Source organism: Taurulus bubalis (assembly GCF_910589615.1).
Source record: "Taurulus bubalis genome assembly, chromosome: 4".
Lineage (NCBI taxonomy): Eukaryota > Metazoa > Chordata > Actinopteri > Perciformes > Cottidae > Taurulus > Taurulus bubalis.
Window position 1 is genome coordinate 13,858,805 of NC_136592.1, and position 22,378 is coordinate 13,881,182.

Here is a 22,378-nt window from a genome sequence, read left to right on the forward strand (position 1 = left end):
CAGCACTGTATCTCAACAGAGGCTCTTTTAGGTCCAAACTGTGGGGTCCCCACCGTTTTGTGCCAGGGAAAGCCGCCACACTATAATATAATACTATAATGTACTGTAACTGAGAGAAATATATTGATTACAACAGTGGAAAAGTGATCAACAGGGGATTTGCTGGAGAGTTTTCCCAAAGTATTGTCGAGACTGACTAAAAAAAAAACACTTGGAGAAATTGGAGATTAAATATATTAAATAGCAACAAATGCAGAATATTTCCATCAGTATTATGTTCAGCAGGTTAACTAATAATATATTACTTCTCGAGACGTGCTGCTGTCTTTTTTCAGTATAATAATTTAGATGTATTAGGATTTAGTGCCAGGAAGACGTCTTTCATCTTTCACCGCAAATCAACTACTTGTGAAGTGTGCCACCAGTACAAAAAAATACTAGTTATATTAAAATGCACTACAAAAAAAAGATATATATTTCCTGATAGTAAGATAAAACTGCTCCAAATGATCAGGGGTTATTCCTTAGACTCGTTTTAACGCAACTTTATGGAACGCTTCAATCTTCTGGTAAGTCACAAAAGGTTAAAAAACATAATCATTATTGGTTCTGTCTAAGACAATAAAATAAATAGCTCTTTCAAATTGAACATTGTTGTGTTTCAACATACGGTGTGCAGGGCAGGATAAGCACATGTGATTAGTGTAAAATATTGAAATTTATGAAAATAGGAAAAGTGGTCATAGGGAATAGCACATAGAAACATGTGTGTGAGAGAAAATCAAAAACTACACGTGTTTTTTGTCTCTTTGTCTCACTTACTGTTTGTGTTTGCTCGTAAACGAGGATGAAGACAGAGGTAGTCAAATAGTTGAACCAGAGCCAAAGCAAGAAGAAATGCAGACCAAGTGTTTCCATAATAAGTGTTTATGATTTCACAAGAATGATGGGAAAGCCTCAAACAATACACATTTCAAAGTGACAAACCTGGAACTTTATGGCATTATAATAATTATGAATCACCTGTCAAATTTGTGCCTTTGGGGTTGACACACTATTTCCTGGCACACCTGCATTAGTTGCCCAGGTTTCCTGTCACACATACCTGCTCATACAAATACAAGGACAAATAAAAACTGTCATCCCACGACAGCAACTTCATGGAGGACAAACAAAAGATTTCTATATAAGGAGCCAAAAAGCAACAGCAGAAATGTGTTGTCATGATTGCACAATCTCCTGTTGTAAACTAAACTAGGGGGATTTACTTATTTGCCGGAGGCAATTATCATTACAAAGTGCTTACAAAACATTTGCTGGTTTACAGCACATGTGTTTGACATTTATGTATTCTTTGAGTTGGGTCGCATGAGATATGAATACACTCAGGAAGGCTCTACATGCTGATATGCTAAAGTGGAATGTCAAGCGTTACGTATTTCTAAAATGATGTTAAAGGAGCCCGCTGGAGTGTTTTTTCCCCTTCAATGAAACTGAAACAAATATCCAAACTGAAAGCATTACTAGGAGCGACTCTAAAACACTAATTGACACCATACCTCGTATAATTTTCTGCAGTGGAATTTCTACACTGATAAGACCAAATGTTTTTTCTCTGGTATTTACAGAATGTCATAGACTGACTGAAGGGACGAACGATTTCATTCTTTTTGCATCACACACTCATAGGTTATCTCTTCTGAACAATATGCTCATGTTGTTTCGAGCCTGACAGACCAATCATGAATAAAAATCAAAGAAATAAATATCCTTTTATTCTGTGTCACTTTGACTTATTTAGCTTTAACTCTTCGTGTAAAACATGCTGCATGCAGGTTTAGAGTGACTCACTGTACCGACAATCCTGTAAAGTCAAATAATGTGAGCGGGTGAGACATAGAAGCAGATTTGATGGCTTTCTCGTTTCTCTCCAACAGATTCTTGGATATGCATTCCTGAGGCAAAAATGTAAGTCATATTAGTCATCCTTTATAACAGCACAAAATCAACAGGACTGTTGAAAAAAATACATCTACGCTAATATTGTTCAGATGTCTTAGATTGTTGTTCAAGTTCATTTTCTGACTAGATTTATTTTGAGATAATTGTAAAATTCCATTTTGCATTTATCCAAATATCCAAATAAATGGTACGTCCGGGGTCAAATATTTGCCTTGTAAAAGCAAATACATTGAATATATTGTGTTTACAGTTGGGCATACTTACTATATTTAATCAGTTACTCAATGCTTGTCTTTTTCCAAATCTCAAATTCATCATCCAGTGTACTTTCAAAGCTAACATGGAACTTCACTATGTCAGGGAGTGCCCCGAAAAGCAGACTGTGGAAACATTCCTTCAATTATATTGTATCCAATTAGCCAGTTAAACTGAAAAGAACGGCGACAAAAACTACATCTAACTGACCTTAAAGTTAAAATATCACAAGATGAATGTTCAAACTTTTTATTTTGTGATTATTTAGATTTATAATACTCTCCTCTATAGAAAGCAGTCAGCTGAGATGAACACATTGTACTTTTACTGGGACAATTTGTAGTGTATTATGGGACTTACAGAACTGAGGACCATTGATTTGTATTTTATCCATATTCTGACATAAAACAAAACATGTTTAATGAGAACTGTATAACTTTGTTTGATTGCATCATTTATACTGAGCTGTGAAAAAGTTAATGTTTTGACTCATGGAAATAGTGAAAACAGGATAAACGGGATGTATTACTTATTCTAAAACTATTTTCTTTTATCTTTTTAATTTCTATTTACTTTCTTGATCTATTTCTGTGTTATGTTGTTCTACATGAGCAGCAACACAGCAGTAGTGTACTGGACGGGGTGGGGGGAAAGGATGAGAGACTGTGTGTGTCAGTCATGAGCCCCTCCCACCTCCTGTATAAAGGCTCCCAGTCCGGTGTGTAGGAGCTATTAGCAGAGTGAGACACAGCTGCCTCACAGAACCAGTGGCAATTTCAAGAAACCTGTGGAGTACTCTTTTACATCTGACTGAGCTTTCTCATCCATTTATATTTTATCATTGAATTACAGGTATGTGCACTTTATTTTAACAGATATTGCGGTGATTTGCTCTGCTTCCAGCTGATGGCTCAAACTTGCTTTTGGTCAGGCACAAGTATAGGGACAAGGACAGGTTATCTGCCCGGTTATATAAGCACTTCAGCTCTCAATGTGTGCGTCTGTGAAGGAATTGCCTTCAAGGTGTAAAGCATCTGACAGAAGCAGTACATAATATATTGTTTATAAGTTGCAATCGATTTTGCTATGTCTTTCAGCTACCAGATAACTTTTTGTTTGACTTATGAGCTGAGTTTATTTTGGATCCCGCATTGGTAGACTGTCCTTCGCGTTATTGGCCAGGGGCCCAAAGCATGGTTGTAGGTTTACTTAACCTTGCAAAATCTGACCTTAGCTTAACTTTTTAAATAAATGAATGATAAGTGCAAATAACTTAGCTTTTGGACTCTTGTGTAAGCAAGTACCAGTGTGGCACATATTGGAATGCCATAAGAGTTTAACATGCACTGAGGGACAAGAGGAAATTCATTCAATTTATAGCATAAATTTATAGCATAAATAAACAACTAACACATGTTTTCTCTACTCTCCACAGGAATCAAAATGCAATTGATAATCCAGTCCTTTCTTTCTTGCTGTCTGCTGGCGACAGTAGCGCACTGTGTGGAACTTGAAGTGAATCCTGAGTTGAAAAAAAGGTGCGTTAACTGAGGAGTAAATCATTCAATAATCAAAATGTTTTTATTTGATATAAGATGTGACAGTTGGTCAAGTCTGTGATTGCTGTCGACTGAATGATCTACCTAAGACTAATTGATAGTTTTGTTCCTCTCCCAGGCGAAGCATATGGCTCGGGAGCAGATTGAGACGGGATCTTGACAGTGTATCAGTAGAGAAGACAGCAAAGTCTGAGTACTTCGTCCGACCAGAAGATATCAGGGATACTTTGCTGCCACATCCAAGGTAAGGCACTAACCATGCTATCCTGAAAGTCTGCAAACTGTCTCCATTTGGTCATCATATCTTTTTTTTTGTCATAGAAAAGGAATACTTAACTTAAGCAGAGAATACTCAGCCATTAACAACTCAGGACCGAACAGCACAGATTAATATTCTCTTCTTCTCCCTCTGTCCTCCAGCACTGACATCAATGTCCGAACCAAGAGGTCTAAAAACTCAGGCAGTCAGTCAAGAAGACAAGGTTGTTCCCTGGGCACCTGTACAGTGCATGACCTCGCACACCGCCTGCACCAGCTCAATAACAAGTTGAAGATCGGGAGTGCCCCTGTTGACAAGATCAGCCCACAAGGATACGGCCGGAGGCGTCGATCTCTCCCAGCGCACAGAGTCACACTGAGGCTAGAGCAGGGCGGGCTTAGGCCCGTGTGGAGCATAAATGATTCACAAGTTCACAAGCTCGAGGCTCTCCTCAGACGGACATGAGCAGAACTTAGCAAGAAGAGTTGGGGGGAAAAAGCGAGGGAGTTAGTGTCCTCTCTCTGTTCTAAAATTCTCGAAATGCCTTAGGCTTCTGCCAAGTATTTCCCGGCACATTTTTCAAGGCATGAGAACTCTGAGTCAGAGCAAGACTGGCTGCACTGAGTTTCTATAAAGGCAGAGCCTTGCAGCTCAGCGATGTAGAGCATGCAAAAACTGCAGCTGGCGTACAGACACTGGATGGCACAGCTGGAAGCGAACTACAGGTGCTGCTCTTTGCTTGGCAGAGGGAAAGGAAGAGTGCTAATACCTGGCAAAGTGGACACTTCCTCTGGCTTAAAGAGGGAACTCTCTTCTATCATTCTGGGACTTTACACATTTCTTCCTCAAGGCCAGGACTTTGATATGTGCTATCCTCTAAGGATTATATCGCCATGTTCCAAACTGTTAGTACTTCTCTGCACTTTTCCATTTGGACTTAAATTCAAATGAATCATCAGGAAAAGACATCTTCATCACAATGCCAAACAGGAAGATAGGCTAGAGAGCTCTGAAACTCTCAGTTTATATAAAGTTTTGGACACTGTATAAGGGAAATGTCTTAGATTCTGTGAGATATGTGCCAGTTCACAATGGATTGAAATATACTTGAAATTGTTATTGTTTGTACAAAAACATGTGCAATCTATATTTGTTTTTATTACAGGTATATGTATATATGAATTCCTTTATTTAAATATTATATAAAGGTTACATTAAAGTACTTATGCAGATAGAATTATTTTTGTACAGGAAGAAATATATATATATATATATGTATATATATATATACATATATATATATATATATATATAAATATATATATATATGGGCATTGTAGCTATATGTCATTATTCTTTTGCAATCTGTGGTAATAAGATATGTGTTATACATATATATCTATATATTTGTAAATGTGTTCTATTTTATTTGTGTCAAAGCAATAACATTGTTATCCAATAAACATTTTGCATACAAAATCTAGACCTTGTCCAGACCTCCTTTGCTCAGGGCTCTTGTAAATTGGTGGCATTCTGTTGTCTGGAGTTCACTGCTACAGCAAGACACAGAGCGCCTGGTCTCTGTTAAGTGATTATAGGGTCTCATTAGAGCCTCCCCTCCTCTCACTACATTCCCCTAGTTATGACACCCCCCCCCCTCAAAAAAGGGCAGACAGGGTGCCAGGCGCATTCTTGCTTGGTTCAGCTCATATTTGTCAGCTCACCCCACACCACAGAGCAGCCCTAAAGCCATCAGAAGAGACTGAAGCTTCCATCTGTTTTCAATGGTAGATGGTCGGGGCACAAAAAGGTCGATGCAGGGGGTTCCGGTCTTACATTCCTGCGAGGGCATCACAAAACGGCTCCAACAAAGCACTGAACGTGACCTTCAAATTCAAGCAGACCCCCGAGACTGAACAGAACTTAAGGGCTGCAGACCTTATTACTTGACGTATTATCACCCCTCCTTTCACATTTTGTGAGAGTTCAGATTTACCACCCCCAAAAAGTATTAAATTATATTAAATATATACAGAAGATTTCTCTTTTGGCTTTATTCTTTTTCTTTCTTTTTATTCAGACAAAGCCCCAACTGTCAACATGTGCAATAGCCCACAGAGAAAATGTGGGGTGAATACATCAAAGATAGATGAGGATAGTCCAGACGTGGCATCTTATCCTTTTAGCTTTGCTTCTTCCGTATTGCAGAAATTAGCAGTCCAATCAACACTTCATCAACACATTTACAGATTTAGTATAATAGATAAAATCATGAATTCACTAACCGGGTCGTTAGTAAGATATACATTGCCACTTGTTTGGTGTCCCCTGTGCTCACACTAGCATGGCTATTAGATTTTCCTGTAAGCACTAACTGGATATTCCCCCGTTTTTATAAGCAATTCTATGTGAAAACATGCAGAAAATTAAGCAGAAACATGCAGCTGTTCAAAATGTTGCAGTATGATTGTGAGTAGGGTATATTGAAAGCAAGTGAGGGTCAAAACTTTAATTGCGTGTTCTCTATTGCCATCTAGTGATATTAGATGGGTAAAACTGCTCAATTTGGGTTTTTGGTTGTTCTTGGTATTATGTATTCAATTAGATCAGACATCTGAATTCATACAAAGTTTTTTTTTAATAACAAGCAAGAACAGCAGTGGGTGAGACATATGACTATCCCTTTAATTATACTGTTAGGTTATTAATTTAAGTCCTGCCTTTAAGCTCTGCAAATCATACAAAATGGTAAAATCAGGTACCTTTTAAAGAATTGTCCCATACTATCCCCAATGTCTCTCAATTAAAATGTATTTCCAAGATTATGCAGTAGAGTACGAGCATGCTTGTGCTCGTACTTTACTGATGTGTTTGCTAAGGACCTGTTATTTTGCAAGTTCTTTATACTAAGAAAAGGAACTCGATTTGTTTTTGTTTTTTTGGGGGGGGGGGCTTTAGTTTTTCTTAAATTATATTTGACCTATTCCTGAAGTGTATGCCTTACATATAAAAGCACAATGCACAGTAGCTACATTGTAATGAACTATACAAAAATATAATAAAGCAAAGGTGCCATCTAGTGGCTCAATAATTTAAATGTGTTTCTACATTTTGAATGGGAATTTAGTTTCTACAAAAAATCCTTTTGGTAAAAAAACTGTTTCTCACCACAATAACAGCATAACAAAAAAATAGACTGGATGGATCTAGATCTGGCCTAGTCAGTCTACTACTGTCAATCAAATGATACTGGGCCAGGGCAAAGATTCATCTTCAACAGCCAATTCTAAAAGTACCCTGAAAACCTGAGCTGAGAGGATTAGCTTCGTAATCTCAAATCTTGTTGGGCTAAATCAGGGACGGTGGGCCCCCTGCTGCTTATGGCCACAGCAGTAAATCTGGGCCTTGTTCTAAGGCTGTGTGAGAAGTTCACCTTTGCTGTATTGCAAGACTGCTTAATCTGCCTGATGAAGGTATCAGAGAAAGTGCTGTGATATGTCTGTGAGACTCCCAGAGATTGATGTTACCAGTAGTGCAGACACCTTGGAGTTGTGGTGTCTTTGCATCATACACAGAATACATGCTATAACAGAGACACTTACTTTTGCGATCACATATGCTGGTGGGGTAAATCCGGGTGAATGTGCTGTAATCGTCTTTGAGGGACTGTAATTAAAGAAACAGAAGCAAAGGCAGGGGTTTCCCGCTTTGAAACAATTTACCGTCGTCTTTCAAGTGACAACAGTTATGTGTTGTTTATCTCATCAAAAGAGCATCCTTACATTGATGTTGCTTGTCTGTTCATGTCTCATCTCATCTTAATATCCTGCAAATGAACAAGACATACACAAAAAGACATGATTAGTCTCTAAAGAACGAAGGGGGGAACAGGAAAACCCTGGGATTTGACATGTTGACCCATTTTGAGCATAATTCCAACATCCTTCCAACTGGCAGAAAAAGTAGGGAAAAGCTGCAAATGACCATGGTAACACATCTGCCTTTATTCTGATATCCTTTCACTCTGCTGCGGCACTGAACGAGTTAAGGATGGAGCGATGAGCACTGCAGGGTGGTGGATGAGATTTCATATACTCTTGCCATAACACGAGCGCAGCATGACTTAGATGTTTATCCGCTTCTACAAACTTCAGAGACAGCAGAGCCTGAGGAGGTGAGTGCACGTATTTGATATATTAGTAGTCTAGAAGCAGTGATAAGGCAAGATGGGATGCAAACATCACTCACATTCTCATTCTATGTCTTCAAATCTTGGTTTATATGCAGTTTTGTTATTCTATATGTGGTAACTGATTTATGTGTATCTCCATCAAAACCAATTCAATCGATGCAATAAAAAAAAACGTTGCATATATATGAAATATATATCCAGCTGTTGGGAAGTTGTTTTGCATTCATAGATGAGTGCACTTTCTTTATCTTTACTCTTCTCTAGGCCCTGGCCACTGAGAAAGATGAGAAGAGGGGAGACGCCTCTTTTAAAGCAGTTGTCAAGTCCTTGCTTGGGAAAGAGTGAGCTTCTTTACTTTTCCCTTGCTCATCACTGTCTCTCTCTAATGTACTCTTGCGTTGTGACCTCTCTCTCAGATAGAGCCAACTTGAGGGCTCAGCCATTAACAGACGTGTGTGAGAAAAGACCAAACAGACAAGATAAAGTGTAGAATGTAGAAAGCTGGGTCTGAGTGGTCGGGTAACGGCCTCCTATGGGATTACCACAGTTAATGGGAAATAATGGACGCTGATTCTCATTCTCCAAAGTAACTGTGGAGATGATTTAAAGTCAGCTCCACATTTCCACATTTAAACAGACTCACAAACACAAGGGCACACCCACACATCAGCAAAGAGTGAGTACCATTAAGATGTTTCCCATATTAGTGTCAAATAATGCTTTCTGCAAAGCGACACTGTGTATAACTCGGTACCCAGCCATCTCATCGGATGTTTCCTAAACCAGATACGTTGATCAATAAAACAAAGGCTACTGTGAATGCTGAATAAAAACTTGTATCAACTGTGTTATTGGGGTTCGGAGAGTCCTCAATATAGAAGGAAGGGTATTTTTATCATTTCAGGAATGATTGATCACCCTGCAGTGATGGGGCGAGAATCAGCCGGTACCTGTTGTCAATGATGAATTAGTTGTTTCTCTCTCTGGAATTCCAGCATGCAGCAATTGCAGCATCTGTTGACTCAACGCCATATTGTTGTTATACTATAGGGAACAGGGTATATCACAAGCAGATATGGAAAGAACAACAAAATGGTCCAGGGCATATGAGATTAGGCTAATTATTTGTATTATTATTATGCTGATAAACAGCACTAGAACCTCACCGTATGAAGCTTATTTTACCACACTGACTGCTAGAGGAGTGGCCCAACATTGACATAAATGATCAATAGTCCCTCTGTATAAATAGCTGGGCAGGAAGTATACATATAATGCACTAAGCAGCTCTGCCTGTACATATTACAAATGGGAGATGGGGTTAGTTGTTTTTGCTATCACACAAATGTGAGTGTTAATCTGAGTGTACGTTAGCAAAATGCCTTCTGATGGCAATTCTTTGTTTTCAGAGTGACTTTTAACCGGACACCGCAGTTGAATCATCTATTCTGTCATGCACAAAACGAATGGCAGAGCTCAGATAAAAACAGTGCTAATAACCGAAAGAACCACGATCAATGGGCAAGCACTTGGATTGTTCTCAGTCTACCTGCATGGGGGGACTTAAGAACATGATCTAGCAGGTTGTGACTTACTGAATGAAAAAGACAACTATGATGACGACCTCGTTGTGATGCCTCTTTGTGTGAGGGATCTATTTTCCTCACTGCCTCTCTATGTGCCAAATCAGAAACAGAATCAGAAACCGTTCATTTGCCAGGAATGTTTACACAAACGAGGAATTTTTCTAGGTGGAAAGTGCATACATTAGACATGAGACGTTAGACGAGACAATCAACAATCAACGACAACAACGGTGCAATGGATATTAAATGAAGTGTGCTCTATGTAAGTGGAAGAGTGAGTGGCACATTTTGTGTGTGTCTGTGTCTGAAAGAGACAGTAAGAGAAAGAGATAAAATAGAACAGAAGGCACCACGCTCTGTCTACTCTGAGTGAGGCAGTCTTTGTTGACAGCCAGTTTTGACGCAGTCTCAGGATTAGTAGCTCTGTCAACATTAGGCCTCTGGCTCCTTAAAATAGAGAGATAGGCAGTCAGAACAACACAACTATAATTGTATGCCAAAGTAGACTCATATATTGACTTAGTCTGATCCAGATAGATGCAGACAGAATACCTTACGGTACCAATGAATCTGTACGGTGCTTCACTTGAGATGACAACACCTACAGACATGGCTATGAGCAGCACCGAAGGTAAGCGCAGAACTGATGAAATGCATATCAATGTAAAACAAGACAATAGGCAAACGTAACAGTACAGGCTATAACTGCACATCTCCTATTTTGCAAGGAACATGTCCAACAGACATGTTGGTCAGCAGAAACATCAGAGCATGTGTGGAGGAGATGAGTCTCTGCTGAGTAGCTCTGACTTCACCTAACTTTGGTTCATTCAGTTTGCCAAAAACATGAATGAACTAGCTCACAGCTAACTATGAAGAAATTGTTATGTAATTTTGACTTGATGAAAGGAACTGAATAAAGTCAAATGGCATACAAAGTAACAAAAGTTTATTAATTACAAACAAAAAATACTTGTTTTTCAGAACAAAAACCATTTTTCCAGCCACGAGTTCTTGAGCCTGGTTGTCGTGGCAACGCTATATACTGCCTGTTCTCTAAATGATGGATGTTACATCCTTAATGAATTATTGATATTAACTCATCAGCGGCCGCAGCTCAGCAGGATTAACCCTAAAACGTGTAACGTGCGTGATAGAGGTCAGTAACACGAGCAGCGACACTACGTGTAGTGTGTTAGCGTCACGTGGACGCTAAGTTACGTTATTGTGCCTAACAATAGTTAGCTAGCTAACTTATATTCGTGCGCTGGTTGGAAACGAGCCAAACCTACATTTATTAACAGCTAAATATTGCAGTTCACCATTTAGGATGGTTTAACCGTCACTGTTGTTTAACTCAACGAGCTAAACTATTATTATATAATCTAATTAGACTAACGCTAGCTAGTAACGATAGCCGCGGACTGATTTCAAGAAAGGGTGTTTAGGTTACAGTGTATCCTTATACACGCAATATTGGTTATTTTTTTATGTATTTTTTGTGAATTTCAGCCAACGTGATACCTTTGATGGAAAAACAGAATATGTTATTACTATTTTCAGGGCAACGTCAGTTTTATTTACAAGGATTTGCAGGCTGTTACGATATGACTGTTTCAACTCCAATCGATGTGTGTGTGTGTGTGTGTGTGTGTGTGTGTGTGTGCGAGCGTGCGTGATTGTACACGTTTGTGTGTGTGTGTGTGTGTGTGTGTGTGTGTGTTTGAGTGGGCAATTAATGATTGATTAGGCCATCATCTCCGGATCAATACAGCTTTATGAGAATATCCCTTTTCACAGTGTGCACGTGGTGCCATAAAGCTCCTGTGATGCTCATAGCTGTTGTCAGGATATAGTGTTGTGTGTCCGGAAGGATAAGCTTCCTGGAAGCACCCTGGCAGAGCGGAACATTGGCTTATATGGCACTATTAGGCCTTTCTCTATTGTTGCCTCAGCACTCCAATGAGCAGAACTGTGTCCTGTATCACAAGGATTTCAGCAAGACACTGTCAGATCACTCAGGTTATCCGTTTGCAAAAACAGTTCTTTGTTTGACAAATAGTGTGTGTCGGTGAGCATGGCTGTAAACAGAGTGTATCCAGCATTATACACTGCAGTAAAAATAAATCTGTCATTATTTTTGTTAAGGGGTGAAAGTGACTGACACTGAAGTAACATGTCAAGAATAGCTCAGGAGGATTTGCATTCCTACAAAGGTCAGGAATCAGGAGAATTTAATGAAATCTAACGCAAGTTATTTTCTAAATGTCATTGTACCACTGCACAATTCAAAATGCTTTCAACTTAAATATGACATTCCACAGGATCAGCTCATGTTTCCATTAGTATCATTCATTCAGTATCCCATTACAGTCATTTGCTGATAATAATAATTGTTATTGCAGCACCTTTCAAAAGTGACTTGTTGCTTTGCATAGACAATATTTCTTGAAAAAGAAAAAGGCAAAGAACAAAAAATAGGAACACAAGATTACAAGAAAAGCAAATTATGGACAACAAAAGCAAAGATATGCAACGTAATATAACACATGTTAATAGTAACTGTAGAATGAACTGAGAGACAGTGAACATTGGCTAAGAGAGTTATTAAGTCTATGTTATATTGGCAACCTATAAATCTTGTGTGCTGATTTATTTGTGGCACCATATGAGGTGATTCTTTTCTGGTTTTCACTTAGGGTTTTGAGATTTTGTGTTTAAATTAAAGTAATTGGGCATGAACAATACACACAGAGCTCTCCAGGTGGTGGTGCTGTGCAGCAGTTAGTTCATGAATGTCCTGCTACCCTGACACAGGTAGATGTTTACAAAACAGAATAAACTAGAACTCAGAGCAAGTACAGATCTGATAAAGGCAAGGCAAGGCAAGTTTATTTGTATAGCACATTTCAACAACAAGGCGATTCAAAGTGCTTCACATAAAACCATGAAAAGCATCAAAACATAATGCAGATTTAAAAACAGTTAAGAAAACATTAAAACAGTCAAAAAGCAAAATAAAAGCTGCAGTGCAGTTTAAGAAATAAAATGCAGTAGTGAGATGCAGCAATTGAATCTGGATCAATTAAAGGCAACAGCAAACAGAAAAGTCTTCAATCTGGACGGAAAGGAGCTGAGGGTCTCAGCAGACCTGCAGCTTTCAGGGACTTTGTTCTAGATATGTGGAGCAGAAAAGCTGAACGCTGCTTCTCCATGTTTAGTTCTGACTCTTGGAATAGAAAGTAGACCAGTCCCAGACGACCAGACGAGTGGCCGGGATGGTTCATTAGGTAGCAGCAGATCACAAACATACTTAGGCCCTAAACCATTCAGTGCTTTATAAACCAGCAGCAGGGTTTTAAAGTCAATTCTTTGTTTGACAGGGAGCCAGTGCAAAGACCTCAGAACTGGAGTGATGTGATCCACTTTCCTGGTCTTAGTGAGGACTCGAGCTGCAGCGTTCTGAATCAGCTGCAGCTTTCTGCGCTCACTTTCAATCGTTCGTCCTTGGGACCAAAAACAATTACTTCTGTTTTATCTTGATTTAATTGAAGAAAATTCTGGCACATCCAGTTATTGATTTCTTCAATGCATTTAGGCAGCCCTTGCATGGGACTATAGTCCCCTGGTGATACAGTTTTGTAGAGTTGTGTGTCATCTGCATAATTATGATAACACACTTTGTTGTTTTTCATAATCTGAGCCAGTGGAAGCATGTAGATGTTGAACAGAAGAGGCCCCAGTATTAAGCCTTGGGAAACACCACATGTCATCCTAGTCAGCTCTGATGTGTAATTAGCTACCGACACAAAGTATTGTCGGTCCTTCAAGTAGGATTCAAACCAGTTAAGTGCTGCGCCAGAGAGTCCTACCCGGACATAAGATAAAGAGGGCAGGTCCTCTTTGGAACCTATGATTACATGTCACTGTCACCAGTCATTATACTGTAGCCTTTACAATCTTGCAGACATGCCTCGTCAATTCCCAAAGGTAACTCTGAGTGAGGCAGAAGAGAAGACACAACTGTATGCAGAGAAATTGTATGCATCAGTGCTAAAGGAAGAAGACAGCAAGGATGCCTTATCCTTGTTTACCATGCCCGAGGACTGCCCAATTGGCCTCCAGCAAGCCAAGGAGCATGAACTGCTGAAGGAGCTGGCAGAGCAACATTCAGAGGGGAGTACCAAAAGGTAGGCCCTGCTATTGGTTTGGCACCAAATCAAAAAGGAGGTTGTCATTAGTCAGATCAATGTCTTAATTGATGCAATTCAATTTTGCAGGAAGAAAAGCTTGAAGATGATTCGTTCCCAGTCAATGTCCCTGCAGATCCCAGTGAGTACAGATTGTACACGGTCCGTGGCAGTCACGCCATACCTGTCCCCCAGCTCGACCTGCTCATCAGTGCCAGAAAATTACCCTGAATACCAGAGGGTCACTATTACTGGTGATTACTGTGCTGGAGTAAGTACCCTAAACATAAATGTGTGCATCACAGCGAGAGAAAGTAATGCTTTTGCAGCTCTACGTTGTGTACATTTACTGCTCCCATCTTATGTTGTCATGTTAACAGAATGTTGAAAAACGTGGCATAATTGCACACAATGTGTCATGTCCATTCCCCATTTAGATCACAGTGGAGGACTATGACCAGGCAGCCAAAGGCCTGTTTAACGCTCTGCTTATTCGCGAGAAATACTCAAAGCTAGCCTACCATAGATCCTGCAGAACCACAGCCCAGTTCCTCCGCAGCGCTGAGAACATGAGATGGAGCGAAGAAGATGAGGTTCTTCCAGGTTTGAAGTGTATACACATTATAGTAATTGATACACTCACTGATGTTTTATTCTGGTTTGTATGACAGTAACAGAACAATGTTGTGGTCTCCAGATATGTGTCCGTGTCCAACAGATGGAGAAGATCCCTACAGCATTCAGAACATCCCTGAAGATCTGAACTATGAACTGAAGATGAAGGATGGGATAGTGCATGTTTATGACAATGCCGAGGCACTGAGAGGAAACCAGCCCCATGACCTTCCTTACCCAGACATAGAGACCTTTGCCATAGACTTCGGTCATGTGCTGGCAATGATTGCAGATGGGCCAACGTAAATTGCCAAAACAAAAAGACACATCAGCTATGCTGGTTGAATGTATAGCCCTCATTGTAAAACTGGTTGTTGTCGCCTATGCATGAAGTGACACTTAATAATATAAGGTGCGCTCTAATATCTTATACACCACTCTGATTTTCAGGAAGACATACTGTCACAGACGACTACATTTCTTAAGTTCAAAGTTTTACCTCCATGAGATGCTCAATGAGATGGCTGAGCTAAAGGAACTGAAAAGTGTGCCTCACAGAGATTTCTACAATGTTAGGAAGGTTAGACTTCTGTGTATAATACAATATTGTATCCCACAGAGTTTCTCTGTAAAACACCTAAACATATGTTTTCATGCTCTCAATAATCCAAGTGTGTGTTGAACCCTCATGTTGTTAAGGAGACTGAACATGGACCTTGTTTCTTTCGCTCAGGTGGACACGCATATTCATGCAGCTGCCTGCATGTCTCAGAAACACCTGCTGACCTTCATTCAGAAAACATATAAGACCGATGCCGACCGTGTGGTGTTGGAAAAGGCTGGACAAAAGATGACCCTTCAGCAGGTTTTCCACAGTCTCAATATGGACCCCTATGACCTTACCGTGGACTCTCTGGATGTCCATGCTGTAAGAAAAGTAGAAAATTACACCATGTTTTAGCATTATGTTCTTTTTTTTTTTTTTTTGTCAAGTTGAAAAGGGGAGCAACATTATAAACGTTGTCAATTTTGTCAGAATGTGGTGAAAACAGTTTATTGTGTTCCTGTCAAGGTAATTCTCAATTCCTTCACTCTCTTTCTCTAATTTGTGTCACTTCTAGTACAGGTAAATACCAGTATTGATTAGTGCTTTTTAATTACTGATCATTCGAACTTCACAATTATGCTCTGTAATTTATAAACTTTGCAGGGGAGACACACCTTCCACCGGTTTGATAAATTCAATTCAAAGTATAATCCAGTGGGAGCGAGTGAACTTCGAGAAATCTTCCTGAAAACAGACAACTTCATTAATGGAGAGTATTTTGCTCGCATCATAAAGGTATCATATTGAGTAATCACACACTGTGAGTCAGAACCTTTACAGAGACAGCTTAGTGCACTCTCTACTTCTCTTCTTTATTAGGAAGTGGCCCATGACCTGCAGGAGAGTAAGTACCAGCATGCAGAGCCTCGCCTTTCCATCTATGGACGCTCTCCAGAGGAGTGGGACAGTCTGTCTAAGTGGTTTATTCAACACAAAGTACACTCTCCAAACATGAGGTGGATCATTCAAGTGCCCAGAATATAGTGAGTTACAGGCTTAAGAAATGTTCATGCTTCTAGTTTAACATAATTACTTAAAATGTGAAGTTTTTAATTTCCTAAAAATATAAGACATTGTTTGTATGTGTTTCAGTGATATTTTCAAGGCAAAGAAACTGGTACCTAATTTTGCCAAGATGCTGGAGAACATATTCCTTCCTCTATTTGAGGCCACTATTAACCCACAGAAGCACGAACAACTTCATGTTTTCCTCAAATATGTAAGATATTGTATAATTTAGAGTCCATCATACTAAAACCAACAAAGCTGTGCATATACCTTCTTTTGATGCCTTTAAATTATTGACAAAAAATGATTTGCTCATGTTTATAGTTTATTTGTATGTATCACGTTTATAATTCCATCCATTCATTATCAGCCGCTTATCCGGGGTCGGGTCGTGGTGGCAGCAGGTTCAGCAGGCCGACCCAGGCTTCCCTCTCTCCCGCAACACTTTCCAGCTCATTCTGGGGGATCCCGAGGCGTTCCAAGGCCAGCCGGGAGATATAATCCCTCCAGCGTGTCCTTGGTCTTCCTCGGGATCTCCTACCAGTTGGACGTGCCTGGAAAACCTCTAATGGGCTCCTTACCCTATCTCTAAGGCTGAGCCCGGCCACCCTACGGAGGAAGCTCATTTCGGCCGCTTGTATCCGAGATCTCGTTCTTTCGGTCACGACCCAGAGTTCGTGACCATAGGTGAGGGTTGGAACGTAGCCCGACCAGTAAATGGAGAGTTTTGCCTTCCGGCTCAGCTCCCTCTTCACCAAGACGGACCGGTACAGCGCCTGTTTTACTGCTGCAGCCGTACCGATCCGCCTGTCGATCTCCCGCTCCACCTTACCCTCACTCGTGAACAAGACCCCGAGATACTTGAACTCCTTCGCTTGGGGTAGGCAGTTTGTCCCCACCTGGAGGGAGCAATGCACCGGTTTCCGGCAGAGCACCATGGCCTCAGATTTGGAGGTGCTAACTCTCATCCCTGCCGCTTCACACTCGGCTGCAAAACGCCCCAGTGAATGCTAGAGGTCACGTCCGAGGAGGCAAACAGGACCACATCATCCGCGAACAGCAGAGAGGCGATCCCGAGACTCCCGAACCGGATCCTCTCCGCCCCCTGGCTGCGCCTAGATATCCTGTCCATGAAGGTCACGAACAGGACCGGTGATAAAGGGCAGCCCTGGCGGAGGCCAACACCCACCGGGAACGTGTCTGACTTACTACCAAGGATACGAACACAGCTCCTACTGCAGGCGTACAGAGACCGGATGGCCCGTGCCAACGGGTCCGGCACCCCATACTCCCGCAGCAACCCCACAAAACCCCCCGAGGGACCCGGTCGAAAGCCTTCTCCAAGTCTACAAAGCACATGTAGACTGGTTGGGCAAACTCCCAGGACCCCTCTAGTAATCTTGCGAGGGTAAAGAGCTGGTCCACTGGTCCACTGTTCCACGACCGGGACGGAATCCGCACTGCTCGTCTTGAATCTGAGGTTCGACAAGCGGTCGGAGCCTCCTTTCCAGCACCCTGGCATAAGCTTTTCCCGGGAGGCTGAGCAGTGTGATACCACGATAGTTCTAGGACACTCTCCGGTCCCCCTTCTTGAAGATGGGAACCACCACCCCGGTCTGCCAGTCCATGGGCACTGTTCCCGACCCCCATGCGACACTGAAAAGGCGTGTCAACCAAGACAGCCCAACAATGTCCAGCGCTTTCAGCATCTCAGAGCAGATCTCATCCACCCCTGGCGCCTTGCCACCAAGGAGCTTTTTGACTACCTTAGCGACCTCTGTCAGGGATATGGGTGAAACCACCCCAAAGTCTTCCGGCGCTGCCCCCTCTCCGGGGGACATGTTGGCCGGGTTTAGGAGTTCCTCAAAGTGTTCTTTCCACCGCCCGACGATGTCCCCAGTCCGGGTCAGCAGTCTCCCCCCCCACTGAGAACAGCCTGGGGTCGGCCCTGCTTTCCCTTCCTCAGCCGTCGGATGGTTTGCCAGAACTACCTTGAGGCCAACCGAAAGTCCTTCTCCATGGCCTCCCCAACTCCTCCCATGCCCAAGTTTTAGCATCCGCGACCATCGCAGCTGCAGCCCTTCTGGCCTGCAGGTACCCGTCAGCTGCTTCAGGAGACCCCTGGGCCAGCCAGGCCCGAAAGGCCTCCTTCTTCAGTTTGACGGCTTCCCTCACCCCCGCGGTGTCCACCACCGGGTTCTCGGGTTGCCGCCACGACAGGCACCGATGACCTTCCGACCACAGCTCCGAGCAGCCGCGTCCACAATAGAGGCTTTGAACATGGTCCACTCGGATTCCATGTCCCCAGCCTCCCTCGGGATTTGTGAGAAGTTCTTCCGGAGGTGGGAGTTGAAGACCTCCCGGACAGGATCCTCTGCCAGACGTTCCCAGTTCACCCTCACTACACGTTTGGGCTTGCCAGGTTTTTCTAGCCGACTCCCCCGTCATCTGATCCAACTCACCACCAGATGGTGATCAGTTGACAGCTCTGCTCCTCTCATCACCCGAGTGTCCAAGACATACGGCCGCAGATCCGATGATACGATTAGAAAGTCGATCATTGATCTCCGGCCTAAGGTGTTCTGGTACCAGGTACACTTATGAGCCACCTTATGTTCGAACATGGTGTTCGTTATCGACAAACTGTGGCTAGCACAGAAGTCCAACAACAAAACACCATTCGGGTTCAGATCGGGCAAGCCGTTCCTCCCAATCACGCCCCGCCAGGTTTCTCTGTCATTGCCCACGTGAGCGTTGAAGTCTCTCAGGAGAACTATGGAGTCGGCAGGCGGCGCCCTTTCCAGGACCCCTCCCACCGACTCCAAGAAGGCCGAATACTCTGAAATGCTGTTCGGTGCATAAGCACAAACAACAGTCAGAGCCTTACTCCCAGCAGCCCGTAGGCGCAGGGAGGCGACCCTCTCGTTCTCCGGGGAAAACTCCAACATAGCGGTGCTCAGCCGGGGGCTCGTGAGTATCCCCACTCCCGCCCGGCGCCTCTCACTCTGGGCAACTCCAGAAAAGGACAAAGTCCAACCCTTCTCCAGGAGCTTGGTTCCAGAGCCCATGCTGTGCGTGGAGGTGAGCCCAACTATATCTAGCTGGTACCGCTCCACCTTCTGCACCAGCTCCGGCTCTTTCCCCACTAGCGAGGTGACGTTCCACGTCCCTAGAGCTAGTCTATGCTGCCTTCAATCGGCTCGCCCAGGTCTCCTGCCTGGCCTGCCGCCTGGTCTACATAGCACCCGACCCTGATAATTCTCCCTGCGGGTGGTGGGTCAACAGGGTGACTGCTGCTCCATGATGTTTCTTCGGGCTGAGCCCGACCGGGCCCCATGGGCGAAAGCCCGGCCACCAGACGCTCGCCGACGAGCTCCCCTCCTGGGTCTGGCTCCAGGAGGGTGCCCCGGTTTCCCTTGTCCGGGCGAGGTTGCTTCAAACCGTGGGCCACTATTCATCAGGGTTTTTTTAATTATATTTATATAACCTAATCATTTATTTATTTTTTATTTATTTGTGAGATATTAGTTTACTTTAACGCCCCTAGCATTTATGTGCAGTATATAAACACACATAAGATGTACAAATGTATTTGTCTACATATCGAACTCCTCCATGGGCACCCATAAGTGGAGGCTGATGTATAAACTGATAATGAATGACAATATAGTTGTAGTTATTTGTCTTTATAAGATAAATTATAATTGTTACCAAATACTCTCCATAAATAAACACACTAAAATGTCATATCTGCTCACATTTTAGTGTGTTGAAACCATTCTTCAAATGCTAAATGGGGGTTTAAGTAAGCAAATGAAGTAAGACATTTGAGGGTAAGATTAAACAATTTGAGGGCATGAATTATTCATTTGTGGAAACAAATTAAGCAAGAGATTAGCCTAATAAATTGAAGAAAACAAACTAATATGTCTGACATGATTGGAAAAACAAATTTCCCTTGGTGCCTGCCAGGCTTCATAAAACCATCCCAGTAAATGACTATTTTTTGTGCAGGTATCAGGGTTTGACAGCGTAGATGATGAGTCCAAACACAGCGATCACATGTTCTCCTTCAGGAGCCCAAAGCCAGAGCAATGGACTGCAGATGACAACCCTCCATACAGCTACTACATCTTCCACATGTATGCAAACATCATGGTCCTCAACAACCTCAGAAAGTAAATGCCTCTTCAAAACATACTTATTCACTAAAGGAAACTGCTTTGCTGTGAGATTGATGGAAGAAAATATTTGCCTTTTTAATATCGGACCTGACCTGGTATTGTGGGTCCAGCACTCAGACAGTTTACAGTTTACTTTGTAGAGCTGTCAGAGATGAAGTGATTAATTCATTAATGGAACTTAAGAACAGTACAAGTACTGAACTACTGGACACTCATCGCTGATGAGAGTAATTCGGACATCTCAATATGCAGTGCAGCTGATATCTATACATATTATCAGTATGTTGTATACAAGGATGAACAGATTTCGACATGGTTCCATGATTTGCTCGTATATTGATTGTCCTTTTGTGTCCTCTGTACTCTGTAGAGAGCGTGGACTGAGCACCTTCCAGTTACGTCCCCATTGTGGAGAAGCTGGATCAATCACTCACTTGGTCTCTGCCTTTCTCACATCAGACAACATCTCACATGGACTTAACTTGAAGAAGGTACTTCATGAATACAGACGCTGTTTGCAGAATTTAAAATGATCAAAGGGTAATCCTTCCCAGAAAGGAAGTGGACAACACAGGGCTTCTAGAATGCATTACAGTAGAAGAAAATAGCAACCGCAGTGTGAGAACCCAGAGGAGTGTTAGTTTTGATGACAACAGAACTGTTATACCTTGTGACTGTCGTTGGTTTGAGATAACATTTTTTTTCAGCTCATGTATCAGAAATGTCCTGCAGATTTCAAAGATTTCAAAGAAAATTGATTACAATGACTCATTGATATTGATCTACAACCCAAACTGCACAGATATAAAGTATTTTAGTCATCTGTGTGACAATGTCACGGTTCGGCAAAAAACATACAAAGTCGGGAAGGGAAGTGAACACGGGACACAAGCAGGGAAATTCAAAATAAAACAGGAAACAAACTAAATCAAATCCAATATTGTGACAAACGTGCTCATTATAATTGCAGGAAATCCAACTGTATCTCACTCTATCTACGTGTTGATGTGGATAAAGGCGTACACATTCTGATATTACATCAGGTCGTGTTCATTTTTGGGAACCTGGAACAAAATTCAATATTTTATATTTAACAACACATTACGTGTATATCATGTACTTACTTGTGCATCAAAACATCGTACATCAAACAGTACTGTATGTGCTCTATTCAGGATGGTTTGTCTGACTGTGAGAGCGGTATTCTTTTTTACCTTCTTCACTTCCCTCAGAGCCCTGTGCTGCAGTACCTGTACTACCTGGCCCAGGTGCCAATTGCAATGTCTCCACTCAGCAACAACAGCCTGTTCCTGGAATACTCCAAGAATCCTCTCCCAGAGTTTCTGCACAAAGGCTTGTGTGTGTCCCTGTCCACAGATGACCCCATGCAGTTCCACTACACCAAGGTAAACAGAAACCCATACACAGGAAATATAGTGTTTCCAGTTCACTATGCCAGAATATTAGTGTACATTTCTATAAACATAGTACTGCAGTGTGCTTTAAATGGGTTAGTTCTGCAGTGTAAATAATGATCCATTGCTTGTATCCTGCTTGTAGGAACCACTGATGGAAGAATATGCCATCGCAGCTCAGCTGTGGAAGCTCAGCACCTGTGATGTGTGTGAAATAGCCAGAAACAGTGTGCTGCAAAGTGGACTGTCTCACGAGGTACAGACACCATTTTCTCTGCAGAATCTTCCTCACATTTGATCAACATTAATTCCATCTGTTTCTCAATACTTAATTATGTTGTTTGTCTCCAGGATAAGAGGCACTTCTTAGGAGTGAACTATCTGAAAGACGGACCTGAAGGGAACGATATCCGTCAGACCAATGTCGCCCAGATCCGCATGGGCTACAGACACGAGACACTGTGCAATGAACTCAGCTTCATAGTCGACGCAGTGATGTCAGAAGCTATGAATTCCCAATCAGAATGAAATGGATCTTGTATTAGA

At 42.0% G+C, this 22,378-nt stretch overlaps 2 protein-coding genes across 2 annotated transcripts; both read left to right on the forward strand.

The window, feature by feature from the left end:
* The first annotated feature begins 2,990 nt into the window (after positions 1-2,990).
* Positions 2,991-5,282, forward strand: adma (adrenomedullin a). Its single transcript, XM_079216572.1, has 4 exons — positions 2,991-3,069; positions 3,653-3,755; positions 3,895-4,020; positions 4,197-5,282. The coding sequence occupies exons 2-4, from the start codon at positions 3,661-3,663 to the stop codon at positions 4,498-4,500; spliced, it is 525 nt and encodes a 174-aa protein (XP_079072698.1). The 5' UTR covers positions 2,991-3,069; positions 3,653-3,660; the 3' UTR covers positions 4,501-5,282.
* Positions 5,283-8,510: 3,228 nt separating this feature from the next.
* ampd3a (adenosine monophosphate deaminase 3a) lies at positions 8,511-22,360 on the forward strand (the record flags this gene model as incomplete). Its single annotated transcript, XM_079217052.1, has 15 exons — positions 8,511-8,568; positions 13,781-14,003; positions 14,094-14,274; positions 14,441-14,606; positions 14,701-14,920; positions 15,069-15,198; positions 15,352-15,546; positions 15,829-15,960; positions 16,045-16,208; positions 16,318-16,444; positions 20,248-20,411; positions 20,788-20,908; positions 21,650-21,823; positions 21,978-22,088; positions 22,184-22,360. The coding sequence occupies 15 exons, from the start codon at positions 8,511-8,513 to the stop codon at positions 22,358-22,360; spliced, it is 2,343 nt and encodes a 780-aa protein (XP_079073178.1).
* Between the last annotated feature and the right edge of the window lie 18 nt (positions 22,361-22,378).